The sequence below is a fragment of the Lissotriton vulgaris genome, chromosome 9, assembly GCF_964263255.1.
Source record: "Lissotriton vulgaris chromosome 9, aLisVul1.2, whole genome shotgun sequence".
In the NCBI taxonomy this organism is placed as follows: Eukaryota; Metazoa; Chordata; class Amphibia; order Caudata; family Salamandridae; genus Lissotriton; species Lissotriton vulgaris.
In genome coordinates this window covers 1234004760-1234020882 of record NC_141697.1, presented here as the reverse complement: position 1 = coordinate 1234020882, position 16123 = coordinate 1234004760, and the positions used below count along the sequence as shown (strand labels likewise).

At 47.1% G+C, this 16123-nt stretch overlaps 1 protein-coding gene across 1 annotated transcript in view; it reads left to right on the top strand.

Moving 5' to 3' along the window:
* The window catches only part of CPNE9 (copine family member 9), a 952981-nt gene that overhangs the window by 466558 nt on the left and 470300 nt on the right, over window positions 1-16123 (top strand). The window contains exon 5 of the mRNA XM_086939381.1: window positions 10533-10572. Within this exon, the coding sequence (XP_086795507.1) occupies window positions 10533-10572 (40 nt within the window). The remainder of the gene's footprint in view (window positions 1-10532; window positions 10573-16123) is intronic.

The window sequence follows — 16123 nt, the reverse complement described above, 5'->3', positions numbered from 1 at the left end:
AAGTCACAAATCAAAAATGAAAACAGCAAAAAGTGCCAACTTGGGACTTTTTGACTTGATTTTTGACCTGAACGCCACAGACCTATCATTGCCAAATCCAGTCCCCTAGGCTTTTTGGGCAAATTTACAATAATTCTGTACATGTTAAGCCCAATGTGGTGACACAAAATGGGAATTGCACACATATTCCCACTCCCCCTCAGTCACTGAACTCACTTTCCTCTAAGGATCATTAATGAATAATTGGCAATAGATAGTTCATGATCTGTGCCTCCATTTCTGATGGACAAGCTTCCTTCAGATATTTTCAGACTAAAAACCAACACAGTACAATGCTCTCCAGACTGCACAGGTCATCAGGGGTGGGTGAGTGTCACTGCCACAACAGCCCTCCACAGACACCTTCAGCACACTGGGGCATGGGGGGGGTGTATCTCTCAAGTTCTTCAACGAGGGCCCCCTTCGGTTGGGTCTGGAGAGATCTAAGACCTGTGGCACAGTTTTCTTGTCCCTGGGAAGAGCCAGTTCCATGCCAGCAGGGGGCTTCCTGCCCTCATGTACAGCCTGGTGCCCCCCAGATGTCTATGTGCTCCACTGGACGCCACAGAATGCCAGGGCACCGCTCAGATGTCCGCATGCACTATCAAATGCCAACTCTCCAGCTGCCCAATATCTCTTATGCATGCCAACACACCCCCAGCTAGCAATGTGCCCTACAGCGAATTAGTGCACACATCAGCTGTGTATGTGTCTGCACACACTCCAGCTGTTCACATGCCCTACTTTATGCCAACATATACCTTCCAGTTGTTCCTGTACCCGGCTGAGGGCATTGAATGTTCAAAGTAAGCCTATGCTGAGCAGTACTGAGCGTGCCACCAGCCGTCCATATGGCCCAGAAAATGCCAATGCACCTCCCCCTGCCCATTTACTCCCAGTATGTGCATTCACCCTCCTGCTGTCCCTGTGCCCAGGAGTATGCCAACATACCATCACGCTCTTATGTACCCCATGGTATGTCAATTAAGCTTCTGCCCACATGCTCGCACAAGCACTGGCTGTTCATGGGCACCAGTGTTGCAAAACACACTCTAGCTGTCCCTGTGGCCCCCAGTGTGCCAACACATCCTGAGCTATCCCTGTGCCACACAGTGTGTCCATGTGCCCTTCCTGGAGAGTTATCCATGTGCCCAGTAGTATATGCCCAATATTACACTCACCTCTTGTTTACATTTTACACACACAACTACCTCCTCGCCAGCCTTCAAAGAGGCACCGACGCGTGTCTGAGTGGATATACCCCAATCCGACTCAGAGGGCATTCCTTGGGGTCCTTCTGCACCAACCAAGCCATGGGTGGGGCTGGTCATTGTGCCTGGCCTTGGCATTCACAGCCAGAGTTCTATTGTGCAATCATGTGATGCCCCCTATAGATAGTCTATGTGTGCCATAGTGATGCCGTACTGATGCCATACCGCTGCCATCATTGACAAGAGGCCCTAACTTGTCAGAAGAGCCCCTCTCCGGGTTTCAGAGTGGCCAAGATCAATATGCAGAATAGCCCAGCCAATGGGAGTTCTGTGCACATTCATTGCTTGGCCTCGAAGCCTGATTGGGTTGCTGTTCTTAAGGGTTGGCATTGGGACGCCCGCTGTTGGATCTTCTGTAGATAGCTTGTACCACCTCCCACCCCCCTTCTCCCTGACTTCATCAAGTCTTAATCAGCATTGGCCCATCCTTGTCTTGTGGGAAGGATCACAGACCCCCCTGATCAGGGAGAGGTGGGCAGGTGTCAGCACATAGAGAAAGTTTGCAGTGGTTGGTGTTGTATATGTTTAGAGTTCTGAAGGGGGGGGGGCTTCTCCAGAGGGGCTGATGGATTCTGGCATCTTGAGTCTCCTGAGGTAAGTGAGTGGTCTGTTCAGTGATGGACCAGAGGTCAAGAGTCAGCAATGAATGAACTGGCCAATCAGAGGCCCCTGAGTCCAGGCTTCCATTTGTACACTGGGATTAACTCTTTGATAGACTTGGCAGCAGCATCAGTAAACGACTGCGTCAGCAATGTTAGAGCATCTTTTCCAAGCACCCCTGCCCTGTGCATCACCAAGGGTATGCTAGTATCAGTGAGATGGCTGCTCTCTCTTCAAGCCCATCCTAATCACAGACCTCGGTGGGAGACTCATCAACTGAAGGCATTTTGACTCCTGCTAAGCCCATAGAATCATGACGTTTAACCCTCTATCAACTGGCTTAATTCCTCATGTTTTTCTCTTTGACAATGTGAATGTATACATTCTTAAAATAGTTCACTTACCCACTTTTTATCCCTAACATTGGAAATTATGCACTTATTTTGTACGTAATCCAGAGTGATTGCAATGATTGTAATTAATTGTGCAATAAAAATGATCCATCTATCTATCTATCTTTGCTCCATGTTTTGTGCTTCTTCTTTCATCCTGGGAAAGTGTGTGGGTTTTGGGTAGTTTCAGTCTATGGGTTTGCTGGGACTATCCTGTGGAATAGGTTTACTGTAGCAAGCAGCTAGAACTTCCTGTGATTGTTTTGGGGTACGAAGCCAGGTGCCCCATCTTGGGAGAGCTCACTGCCATCAGCACCTCAAGGTAAGTTACAACGAGCTGGGACTCACAGCACCAACACATCAAAACGAGTTTCTCTCTGCCCCACTTTATCAAGAGTTTAAGTTTATTTCTGACTGCTGGCCTACACTACTTGCATTGTATGTGTAAGGTCTGCTTGCATTTTTGGGAGTCCTTTGGTGAGCCAAAATTCTAGGCTTACTGTTTAAAACTCAAAACTTGTGTAAGCTAACCTACTGCAATGTCAGTTTCTTACCACTAGGCATTTTTTTTAAATAAAATATTACATTTACTCCTGCCTTTTCCATGCACTGTATGTCATTTTGCCTGTCTAATTTTGGCCCACATGCTGCAGTTAAATCATTATTGTGCCTGTACGTTGAACCTGATGTTATGATTGGACAAACCATAATCTCAAAAGTAGTTTTAGAACTGCGGTTGACTATAAGCACTATTCTTTGTTTACCGCTATGTAAATAGCTGTATACCACTGGGCTTCAGCGGAAACATTTGTCACCTGTATTTACCACTTCGTAAAGAGCCTTTGTCACCCTTTGTTTACTACTGTGTACAAAGCCTAAAACCACCCCACTAATTGCACTTGTACTTATATAGCACTTAGTACCCCTGACGAGCCGTTGAAGCGCATTTCGGCGAATAGCACGCTACTCTGGAACCCAAAGGATTGGTGGCGGATTGGTATGGGGAAATGTAATTTGAAGGTGGACATGTGAGTCTGTTAGTTGGATTAACAAGCATTTGCAATGCAATAGGTCTCGCATTTGCAAGAGCTTAAGCTATTGGCATTGTAAAAGAAAATCAGGTAGATTCAACAAAGACCCGTTTTGCGAGTCTCTAATAGCGATTCATAAGGAATCGCTATTACAGACTCGCAAAACGGGATTCATGTAGGAATCGCAAAAAAAATTGCGATTCCTACACAATCCTTATTTGCGATTAGCAAATTGCTAATCGCAAATAAGGAATACTCCCCATTCATTCCTATGGGCCAAAAGGCCCATAGGAATGAATGGGGAGTATTCCTTATTTGCGATTAGCAATTAGCTAATCGAAAATAAGATAGCGATTTCAAGGGTGCCAGGGGTGTCCAAAGGACACCCTGTAGCACCCCTTAAATGCACATTTAAACAGGTGTTGTGCACACACATGACCAAAGGACATGTGTGTGTGTGTAACATGCAACAGAAAAAAATGCACTAGAGTGCTTTTTACAATTTTTTCGCTATTTACAACAAAGTCAGACTTTGTGGTAAATAGCGACCAAATATTGCGAATTCGCAATTTCCAATTGGTTAATGAATTGCATTTAAGGAATCTCTAATAGAGATTCCTTAAATCCAATTCCTCGCAAATATGCGATTTCGCTAATAGCGATTTTTGCATTTGGGATGATGAATCCCAAATGCAAAAATCGCACTCGCAAAGGGTCAGATTCTCAGAATCTGGCCCTTTGCGAGCGCAATTTAGCTTCATGAATCGAGCCGAATGCCTTTTATTCATCTGTTTGGTAATTAACACTTAAATAAAAGGCATTGTCATTTACAATGTCAATAGCTCAGACTCTTGTAAATGCGAGACCTATGCAAAGAAGCGGCCGCCATTGCCCCGGTCTGTTTGAAACGTGAAAGTGCGCATGGCGTGCTGAATGTTATAGGAAAGCATGTTGTGCCTGCAATAGGAGAAACGCATTAGAGAAAATAGTGCTTACAGTGGAAGCTACATCCCTGATTGACACCTGTCAGTGTCAGCATCTTCCGCTCTGTTGTCGGGGACTGGTAATACGACACCCAGAGGTGCTGTGATAAACCAGCCGCAGGCATAGCCTTCCTGATGACAGTCAATCTTTCCCCTGGCAGACGCACCTACAGAAAAACTTCACACACCCTAGATCTGTTTCCGGGGCAAGAGCCCAGCTCCAGATTCTCAGGGATAGGCCATCAGCAGGCAAATCTGATATAGGGTTCCTTGTAATTTTACAAAAATTCAGATTTTTGCTGCTGAGAACTCCACTAATTAAATAGATTGGCCTATCATATCCGCCTCCGTGTCTTTAATAAAATCTTGATTTTCTCTGCCTATTTGAGGAAAGGCTTCATAGCCTAAAGATACAAATAGGAGTTGTCGGCATTACTCAGCTCAGTGATGACCTGTTTAGCAACTCCAGAAGGATGACAAGCTAAGCCAAATCTGCTGGTCGTTGAAAATGTCGACACCGAACATGTCCCTAAACCTCTGCTCCAGAAACGTGTAAATGTGTAAATGTAGTATATTTGTAAAGCGCACAGCTGCCCCAGCAACAGGGCGTCCCGGCGCTGTATAACGCTGTGGAACCCTTCCTGGCTCTCCCTGTGAGGCGCCCCTCCTGGGCACCCCCAAGGTGAAGCCAGGCATCCCAGTGTTGTTGGGGCCGTTGTGGAGATTAAGCAAGCTATTGCCCAGAGTTTCAGCGTGGGACCGATGATTAGAGTAGGCGCCGAGGCGAGAATTATCGAGTCCGCAGACATTGAGCCCAAGACCCTGCGCGTCGGGAATTGAACCCTGGTCCCAGGCCTGATCTATGCTTCAGGGTCTGCCGCTTCTAGCCAGCGAGCCTTACTTCTCCAATGAAAGTGTCCAATAGCCCTGAATGTGACACCCAAATGCAATGGACAGTCTGGGGTGAAAGGTCAAGCTGAGCACATGATAGTTCCTGTTGTGTTACACCACCATACAAATGCCCCAGCATTCTGAAAGGTGTGTGAGGAGAAGGATCGCCCTCCATGAGCCCAATTGGGTAACATCAGTCTGTGACCAGGGTGCTACGGATCTTTGAGGTGAAAGGTCACCGTCCAACAGACAATTGCTGAGGGCAATCACATTATCACCCCCTCCTCGAACAGAAACGCGTTCAAAGGACTCTATAAAAGGAGGCTGCCTAAGACCGCCTGATCTCTGAAGTCATCACCGACCTCTCCCTCTCCCACAAAAGCAGTCGTAGAGCCCCACCTCCACATATACCGACACAAGATGCGACGTGTCTGGTCAAATTTGTGTTGAATTTGCTCTGAGTGCAGAAACTTTCCCTGCTATGTGGTACAATTCATGCATGCCTCCTAGAATGTATGCCACGCCGTGTCACTAATCTGCGCATCCTTATAAAGATGTCAAAAAGAGAGAAGCACACCCACTGCCCACCCCTGCTAGCAGTGTTGGTGGAAACCTCTTTATCAGTGGCGTGGATTCCACCCCCAGATCCAATAAAATTTTGATGTGTGGTGCAGCGTGCGTGAGTATGTGCAAATCACTGCCGCATAATAGCCTGAATATGCCCCCCCCAACAACCCAGCTGGGAAGTAAGTGTAGAGTCTGGCTTCACCGGTGCATTGTGTGAAATCCAGTTAGTAATGACTCCGTGCCCCCACGCCAAGTCTGTAGATTTTCCCTCAGTGGTGCAACGCCACCTCTGACAGTGCAGTGGGCCCAAGTCCACTTTCCCCAGTAGTGCAGTGCAGTAGAACAGTGTCCTTACCCTGAGTCTGTGAAGCATCACCACTCTGACTGTCCTATGAACCCTGCCCCACTTCCCCTTTGAGCGCAGTATCTCAGCGCCCTCACAGTGGGTCCGTGGATGCCCCTTCTGTGGTGCACTGCACTGACACTAGACAACAGAGCTGTGTCTGCGGAACAGGATGGGGTTCCGAGGCAGGGTTGCGCTGAAGAGGGGTTTATGGCCCAAGCATGTGAGAGCGGGGGCTGTCAGCGCGCGGGGGATGCCTGCGAGGTCAGGAGAGAGAGAGAGAGACGCGCTGGCTGTCGGCGATGGGCAGAGAGGCCATGGTATTTAAAATGGCTGCCGCTTATGCGCACGAGTGGACTCAAAAAGGGGGCAAGATGGCGCCGATAATGTTGACACTGCAAACTTGATTTTAACAGAAACCCATCACGCACCACCGCTCCCAACAAATGCCGCACCGTTGCTGTAGCAAAATCACCGAAGACCAGCTAACCACCAACCTCACCCAGAGCCCACCCCGAGTCCACCAACGCTGACCCCGCCGCCCGCAACCTCAGACAGTGGATCCATGATTGCACCAACACCCTTACCCTGTTCAAGAAACCCTCCAACAGCCACACCAGCAAGAAAGCCAACTGGTTCACCGATAACCTCCAGGCCTCCAAGCAAACCTGCCGAAAGCTGAAGAAAAACTGGCTCCGTGAACAAACGCGGGACAACTACGCAGCCCACAGAACGCCACCCGCAGACACCACCACCTCATCAGATCAGCCAAAAGGTACCCCTTCAAAGACCGCCTAGACAACAACGCATACAACAGCAAAGAGCTCTTCAACATCGTGAAGGAACTCTCCAAACCCAGCTCCAACACCAAAAACATCCCTCCCTCCCAAGACCTGTGTGACTGTCTGGCCACCTTCTTCCATCGCAAGATTGCAGACATCCACGACAGCTTCAACGTCACAACCGCCCCGACAACTACGGAAACCTCTGCGACCACGACAACCATTCGCACCAACCGCCTGCTCTCCTGGACCAACATCAACGACTACGACACCATCAAGATCATGAACTCCATCCAGTCCGGATCCCCGTCAGACCCTTGGCCACACCACATCTACAACAAAGCCAGCACAGCCATCGCACCCCATCTCCGGAAAGCCATCAACATCTCCTTCGAGACAGCAACCTTCCCGGAGAGCTGGAAGCACGCCGAGATCAGCGCCTTACTCAAGAAACCCAAGAAAGAGCCCAAGGACCTCAAGAACTTCCGGCCCATCTCCCAGCTCCCGTTCCCAGCAAAGGTCATCGAAAAGACCGTCAACAAACAACTGACCCGCTACCTCTAGGAGAACAGCATCCTGGACCTATCCAAGTCCGGGTTCCGCAGCAACCACAGCACCAAAACTGCCCTCATCGCCGCCACCGATGACATCAGGACCCTGCTAGACAATGGAGAAACCACGGCCCTCATCCTCCTGGACCTGTCAGCAGCCTTCGAAGTGGTCTGCCACCACACACTACGTACACGCCTCCACGATGCCGGGATCCAAGAGAGGGCCCTGGACTGGACCACCTCCTTCCTCTCAGGTAGAACACAGAGCGTCCGCCTCTCCCATTTCCGCTCTGAAGCCACTGAGATCATGTGCGGCGCACCCCAGGCCTCATCACTCAGCCCCACGCTGTTCACCATCTACATGGCACCGCTCGCCCACGTCGCCCGACTGCAAAACCTCAACATCATCTCCTACGCTGACGACACCCAACTGATCCTCTCCCTCTCCAAGGACCCCAACACCGCCAAAACCAAACTCCACGAAGGAATGAAGGCCGTCGCCGAATGGATGAGGAACAGCCGTCTGAAGCTGAACTCGGAGAAGACGAAGGTTCTTATTCTTGGAGTCACCCCTTTGGCTTGGAACGACTCCTGGTAGCCGACCGCACTGGAAAGAGCTCCGACACCAACCGACCCCGCACGCAACCTAGGGGTCATCCTCAATTCCACCCTCTCCATGACCAAGCAGGTCAACACGGTCTCCTCCTCCTCCTGCTTTAACTCCCCCCTGGATGTTCTGCAAGATCTATAAGTGGATTCCCACTGAAATGAGAATGGTCACCCAGGGAAACGGAAACGACCTCCACGCAGGAGCCTCGGCCAAACTACTGAAACGGCTTCAGCACATCCAAAACGCCTCTGCACGCCTGATCCTCGACATCCCCTGCCACAGCCACATCACACCCTACCTGAGAGACCTGCACTAGCTCGCTGTCAACAAGAGGATAACCTTCAAGCTCCTCACCCACGCACACAAGGTACTCTACAACACCGGACAAGCATACCTCAACAGCCGACTCAGCTTCTACACCCCCACCCGCCAGCTCCACTCCGCCAACCACACCCTCGCTACAGTCCCCCGCATCCGGAGAGCAACCTCCGGCAGCAGATCGTTCTCCCACCTCGCCGCCAAGACCTGGAACACCCTCCCTACCCACCTACGGCAGACCCTAGACCTGCTGCCCTTTAGAAGACTTCTCAAGACCTGGCTTTTTGAGCAGTAGCAGCACTCCCCCATTGACCGGCGCCTTGAGACCCTAACGGGTAAGTAGTGCGCTTTACAAGTGCTATGATTGATTGATTGATATATCTGCATGTCTGTCCGCCAGTACATCAGATTATCAGTACAATGGTGCCGATAAGTCAGGGCATCAGTACATCAGTGTTCCGTTGTATTAGTGTAGCAAAATATCGGTGCATTGGTACGTCTTTACCGGTGGATACAGGTTGAGCGTGTGAGCGCATGAGCGCATCTGTATGTTAGTGCATCGGAAGCACAGTATATCAGTAAGTCAGTCACAGTTTATCTCGATATCTGTGCTTGGGTAAATCCAGCAGATCACGAGGCTTAGAATAGAATTTTGAACATGTAACATACATATGAACAATAGCGCATCTGTGAATCAGTGCATCGGTATTTGTGGCTATCAGTCTGTCACTGCAGGAGATTAGCAGTGCGTCAGCATGGTCATGCATTGGTTGGTCAGTATATCACTGATATATGAGTCTATACGAGTGAGTCAGTCTATGACTGCGCTTCGGTTAATACTGTCAGTGTTTATCAGTTACCACCGTTTAGCAGAGAGCTCGGTCTATCCAGGCAGAGTTGTGGTCATGTATTGCTTTGTCTCTCAGCGCTAAGAAACTTGTTTGTATATGTCTGCTTTATAAATATTTTTAACATAACATGTTGCTCAGCAGGGACCTCATTGCACGGAGGGCGGTACCCAATCTCTAGGCAGTCATACCAGCTGCCATCCGGCTATAGCTACTGCCCATTACAGACAATGCAAGCGGTGCTCAGCACTGTCTTCTACTAGTTGTGAAATTACTTTGGCAGAACATCCGTTGAGTTTCTGTTCTCCCAAGCATCTCTCATTTGCATGGGGGCGTGTCTCATTCAAATAAGCTCCACCTCCCGCAGTGTGATACCTTTTTCTGTTTTATTGCTAGCAGAAGATGGCAAAAACCTACTTGAGGAAAGATCAGCTTTTGTTGTTTATGTTGTGAGTGGTGCCTCTGGGGTGCGGGGTGGATCTTCCAGAGGCCCCTCAGGATCCTGAAAACCTTCCCTTTCCAGACAGCGAACCCAAGACTTCACTGCATCGTTTGGGGACCTCAGTGCTGCAAATAATATGAAACATGCCCCCAGACATCCAGCTCTGAACCAGGGTGTGTGCAACTACACCTCATGCAACAGCAGATGATACTTTTTATCCAGAGCTGGCTATCGACATGTTTCCACCCGATATAAAAAAATCTCCTAAGAAAAGGTAATATTTCCCATCCGACGGATGTTCACAGGTTCGGCTGAAAATGTATCAGTAAAACGTCAACATACAGGTGTTTATCTAAAAAACGTTTGAGGGTTTCTTGCACACAATTGTTTCAATAAAGCTTCATGCTTATCTTTTTAATTATCTGAGTTTTTTTCTCTGAATTTTACGGAAGTCCTGTCACTTCACCCAGCCTCCACTCTGAATATCCTTCAGTGTAAAACTCAGCCCAAGAAGACTTTTGATAAAAGCATTCAACACTCGCTGGTGCATTGCTAAAAATTGTATTTTATATGGATGTTTACCATAAACTCCCACATGTCCAGTGCAGAGGTGTGCAGAAAACTGTATAAAATCATGTTTATTTTCAATAAAATGTGATGACAACCCTTTTTTTGAAAAACTCAAAGAAGCTACCGATGTACTTCATATAGTCCCTGCAAAAACCATGCCCTGGGCAACAAAAAGTAAAAAAAAAAACAATTACTGGGATCTTGGTTTTATAAAAAAACACACACGCACCTGCATAAAGAATCAAAATAAGAGGGCCAGAGAGTCACAGTCTCTCTTTTTATTTCCATTTGTAGGTTTAACGTGGACTCCCGGAGCTGCAACATCTCTAAACACGTAAGTGACGTCACAGAGCTATCATTATTTTCTCATGGACTGAAATTTCTTTTTTCAACCGATGTGCACACAAATGGCCAAACTTTGTTGTTATTACATTGTTCATAGAACAAACGTCTAAACTGTTTAAAACTGGATTAAATGTTCAGATCGATATGTAATCTAAGGTTACAAAATAGTCAGGCCGTAATATTATATTCCCAAATTCTTAAATCTGTGCACTTTGTGGTTGATTGTAGATTCCTCTGGCCATCTGTGAAGGAGAGAGCTGATGGCATTAAAGATAAGGGCGCCAGTATGATGCAGTCTCTTGTCTTACTGCATATTTAAACAGACATTTAAAGAACTACAGTTCCCATCATCCTTTCTCTCCAAAGAGGCAATGGCAATCAAAAACACAACGAATGCCCTAATTTACTGGATTAGTAAGAAGTAGCCAAATCAAAAGGTCCTGTCCTTGTACGGTCTACATCCGAAATGTCCATTGAGCAGTCCTCGTCGTGAATTCTAGGTCTTGGTAATCAGCTGGGCAACAATCTAAACATACGTCAGATATCACTAGTAGGGTGGGTAGCCTTACAGCTGTGGAACAATACTCTCCTCCTTATCTTTAATAAAACCAGGGCTCTCCTTCTCAGCTGGCGAGGAAAATCTTCAATGTTATTACACGGCAGAGACTCATGTTATGTATGTTCAACGCGTGTTACCTTCTCTCATTGGTGCATGTGCTACTGCCTTGCAAAAAAATATCTTAAAAGTTGACACTAGACCAATCTTCAGGTTTCAGGATATCCTCTAACGTACCCTAAAAAAGCTTTAGGGCCATAGGCCCCCAGCTGATTGAGCCCCAATGTGTAATGTGCCCAACCCTGCCAATGCCATAGAAGGAAATTGAGTTATTAGCTATGGAGGGTAAGTGCCCACCTCCATTTATAATGACAGTCCTTGTCAGGGCGAATCCTTAAAGTCAGTAGCTTAAGCACAGAGCAGGCAAGCTCAACTTAGAGGCAATGTAATATTCATGCAGTGATAAAATATAATAAAGTCAAAAGACAAAACAATATAAACCCCTGATCAAATTTGAAAAATAGAATAAAATGCAATAACCAGAATGACACCAAAATGAAAAAAATCACTCAAGTGGACTGGAGATATGAGAGTTCAATGTTTAGTAGAAATATCGTAAGAAGCACAAAGATTCAATGATCATCAGTGGTCGCGGTAGAACAGGATCTAAGCATAATCTATCACCGACCGCGCTGGAGTGCGGGTCAAATACACTAACCAGGTTCATCCTGGTTAAAGATTTTACCTTTCTGACTTTAGTCATCCATCACTATAGTCCACTTCTTAAAGACCCCCAGGACCTTAGGAGAGACTCGCAGTGTAGCTGGCAGGGGCCAACACGTGACTCAAGTCCAGGCCCAGTTGCCACTGGTCAGCTGGGCAGAAGCAGGAAAAGGCCTCTTATAGCTTGTTGTCTCCCTGTAGCTTTAACACATCAGCCTTATAACCCTTTCAGTGCACTTCACTGACCGAAGTACAAGAGGGAGAGCAACTCCAGTCTCTAGTGCTCTTCTCCAGTCTCAGACCACAGGTTTATTCCTCCTCTGATCTTCCACAGGTCCAGGAGCATTCTGCAGTGGGTGCCTGACAATGCCTGACACGTGCTGGCGGGTGGGAATGACCCCCGGGATGCCCTAACCGATGGGGTTAAGGTTCATGGAGCTAACACTTCCCACTTTGGGAATTTTCAAGATGTTTGAAGTCCTCAGCCACACTAAACTTGGGCTCTGACGTTAGGTGGTGTGTGGAGTGTACTATTGTAATCCTAGTGTCCTTCCACATCTAACACTAGAACCTAGTTTTTGACGGTCCCTCTCCGCTCAACTAACTCAGAGGCTTAACTCTGGTAGAAAAAAGTCGAGTACTCAGCAAACAGACAGTAGAGACACATAAATTGTTTTGGCATTCTGTTTTTCTCCTTTGACGTGTGTCCTAAATATTACATTTAAAAACAGAAGACCTATCAAACAAGTCTTGACATTCTAGTAGGATCTATCACCGTTATGTAAACAAGCGGCCCACCGTGATTGAGGCAGATCTAGACAGATGGCATAAAGCAGGGTGCTGGCCTGGGTGTAGGCTACATCTACCTGTGACAGGGTAGGCCTCTTTCAAGTTAATCATGTCTTTGGATCTAGTCCAAATTTCATCTTGTCAAGGGCACAACAACACCACCCCACTCATCAGAACTTTTGATCCTGTCCTGGTATCAAATTCACACCCCATTTATGCCTATTGAAATGCAAATTACTGGTTGGCAGAAGTTAAAGAACAAAATGCAAATTTAGGTTACAGGGACTTAATGTTGGACAAAGGTAACTTTCTAAAAGTTACTTTTCATAATATATAGAAAAAATATGACTTCAGCATTGAATTAGATTTTAAAAAGTATTAAAAATAGTTGTGTCATTTTTTTTCTAGTTTGTCCCATTCCCAAGATACAGATATAGTATATAATATTGTGTTCAAGTGCTTTACTATCGAACAGCCAACCCTGCTATTGTGAACATACCTTCGAGGCGCTCGTCAGTGTAAGGGCGTGTTTAACATTAAACTTAAAGATGTTCCAACTTTGAATATCATGCACCCTGCCTTGTGGGCAAAAAGGCCTACTTAAGAGTGACGTATAGATATTTAAAAGGATAGGCCTGTCAGAAGGGGTTATTATCATATGTTGAGCTTGTAGTATGAAGGTGCACAGCCCAACTGCGGGTGTCAACCTGCAGTCAAGTTTACGTTGTTACTGCAGTGAGTGGCACAATAGGTGCTTTGACGTACACACCTGGGTACAGCTTACTGCCATATACTAGGAATGTATAAGTAAGTTGAATATGGTGTATACCAATGTCATCATGTTGAAAAGAGGAGCACAAGCATTTTCCCACTGGTCAGCATGGGTAAATTCCACAGATTTCTGTAGCCAGCAAAGCTAGGGTTCAGCAAAAAGGCGGAAAAGGTTTGGGTTGAGGCTGCAGAATGGGCAAATTACTCCTTTAACCCATCTACAAAACTTAGTTGATGTTACTTCAGCAAAACGTCTCTAGAGAGATATTTTACAACTGTAACTGCAGTTCTCACATCTTTAGTGACACTCCCATATAGTTTAAGACATCTCACTGCACACACCTTTGGGTGTAATTGAAAACTTGGAAATTCCACATAAATAGAAGCGTTCTTTGTACACCTTGTAATGTTAAAATGAACACCTGCTGGGGAAAACCTCACCTCAGAAATGTCCGTAGCCCTGACATCTGACCGCCTCCTGAAGGACGCCACGCATGGCCCTGTCGCTAGTTTAGCAGAGAGTGACTGAAATGATAGAGCATGGCTGTCAACCCATGATTCAAACAGGTTCAATGCCAGATTCCCACCCCACACAGCTGCATACCTGGCTTCAGGGGGATTCATGCACCTCCCTACCTTCATCAGTCTGCACACCAAAGGATGCTTCCCTGCTGGCCTAAAATCTGCACTTTCATGACCTGCTGATACCGCTGACCTTTACCAATTAATGTTGCTGTAAGATTCCCAACCAGCTCCCAATGATGCCAGGAAACTCAGACCCGTGAAACAGCCCCTGAAGCAGGATCTCCCGCCATTCCACACACCAGCTGCTCCGTGATTCCCTTGCTGATGTTTATGCTTTGAGTGTGCCCTTGACTCAGGATGCCCAGATGTATTCTGAAGCTGCCTTCAAAAGTCCCTGCACATCTGTGAGTGTCCCGCAAGATTCCAAAGCAGCGGACCCAACCCGCAGTGAATGACAGGACGGCGACTCTGTCCATAAGGGATCCTCAACATTTGTGGGAAGACCGGGAGTGAAATTGGGCCATCCATGGACAATAGCAACAGAACTGGAAACCTCTGCTGGCTCCTCCTCCGCGGTGTAACCACCAATACCTTCGCTGAGTGTCTGGGTGTCTGGGCCAGACATCTGGAAAACTTTCAAAAGGGAGAAACAGCACAGGGAATCTCCCTGGACCATTCCTGGAGGAAGGCTTCCTTAGCAAAGCTTCCGGGTCCGCTCTCCAACTGAAACATCTCTTCCGCTGCGTTGGCTGGAAGAAAAGAAATCTACTTTGAAAGCCCCCAAACATGACTGTGAACCTGCTACCTTGTTGGATTGTCCTGGAAGATACTCCGCCTTCCAAAAAATTGCATTCTGGAGAAAAAAAAATCCCCGAGCCTCGGCCCGCGCTTCTGCTGGCCTAGGCCTTGCCTGCACCTCCACACCCCACTTGTTGATGGTCCTGAATTCCGTCAAATGGTTCATGCGGAGACATGCTGCACATTTTACCCTGCTTTTTGCCCGATTTGGATTGCAAAGTAACCTGCAATAAGCTCTAAACAATCTATGTGCATTAAGAACTCCCTTCTGGGCATCTTACTCCAGTCCAAAGGATGCCACACCTGCCACCGCTTCCGCAGCCACTTGCGTCTGACTCTAACACTAGAACCGGGCACATCGGGACGATAGCAAGCCTGTTCATACTGTCTGACCCACCAGCCTATCTCCTCATTTGCTTCCTTCTCTAAAGGAATCATTTGTGAGCAAGACAGATACATTTGCAAAGTATTTATGTTCAACTTCTGCAGGGCTCCTCAAAAGAGAGGCCATGGAAATATGGCCTGTATTGAAGAAGACGGGAGACCTCCCATCTCTGCTGGGTGTCTGAGGGAAATAGGAGTGGGAATCATTATGTCTCCTAATTCCCTTCTGATAACTTTAATCTTTGAGCCCAGAAGCATTAACATCATTTTGTCTGAATTCACAAAAAAAACCTAAGAAATCCGTCCTCTTTAATGGCACCGGATATTATTTCTGAAGCCTCATCTCTGAACAAAATCTGTTGCCTCTTGAATCTGCTTCATCAAAAGTTCCTTCTCCTGACCCAAAAAAATTATATTGTCCAGATAAACCACAATTTTCGGGCCCCTGAGTCTTAAAAACGCCGCCACTGGTTTTACCAGTTTGCTGAAGCACCAAGGGGCGGAGGATAGACTAAAAGACAGGTCCCCAACCTGTATATCTGACCCTGCGGCAAGAATTGGAGACGGTGCCTGTGATCATGAAACATGGGCACAGTCACATGTTCATCTTTCAAATGCAACCTCACCGTCCAATCATCTGGGAGAAGGCTTCCCCCAGGCAGATCCACCTTTCCGTTTTAAAATGTCTATAAAATACAAACGGATTGAGATCTCGCAGGTTTATCACTGGCCTGAGTAGTTTGTTCTTCTGTTGAACCAAAGATATATCGCTGGCGAAACCTTTGGGATGTGTCTCTGTGACGCGTCTCTCACGTCTCCTTTAAGGGAACCTCCTGGATGCCAGTAGATACTGGCTCTACTGCCTCCTGGGAGAACTGCATTGGAACAGGGGTATGTTCTGAAGAGGAGGGGCATAAAAGTCTATTCTACCCCCCTTCACTGTTTGCAGCACCCAAGGGTCGTTGGAAGTAGGGTGCCACCCCATACAATGTTT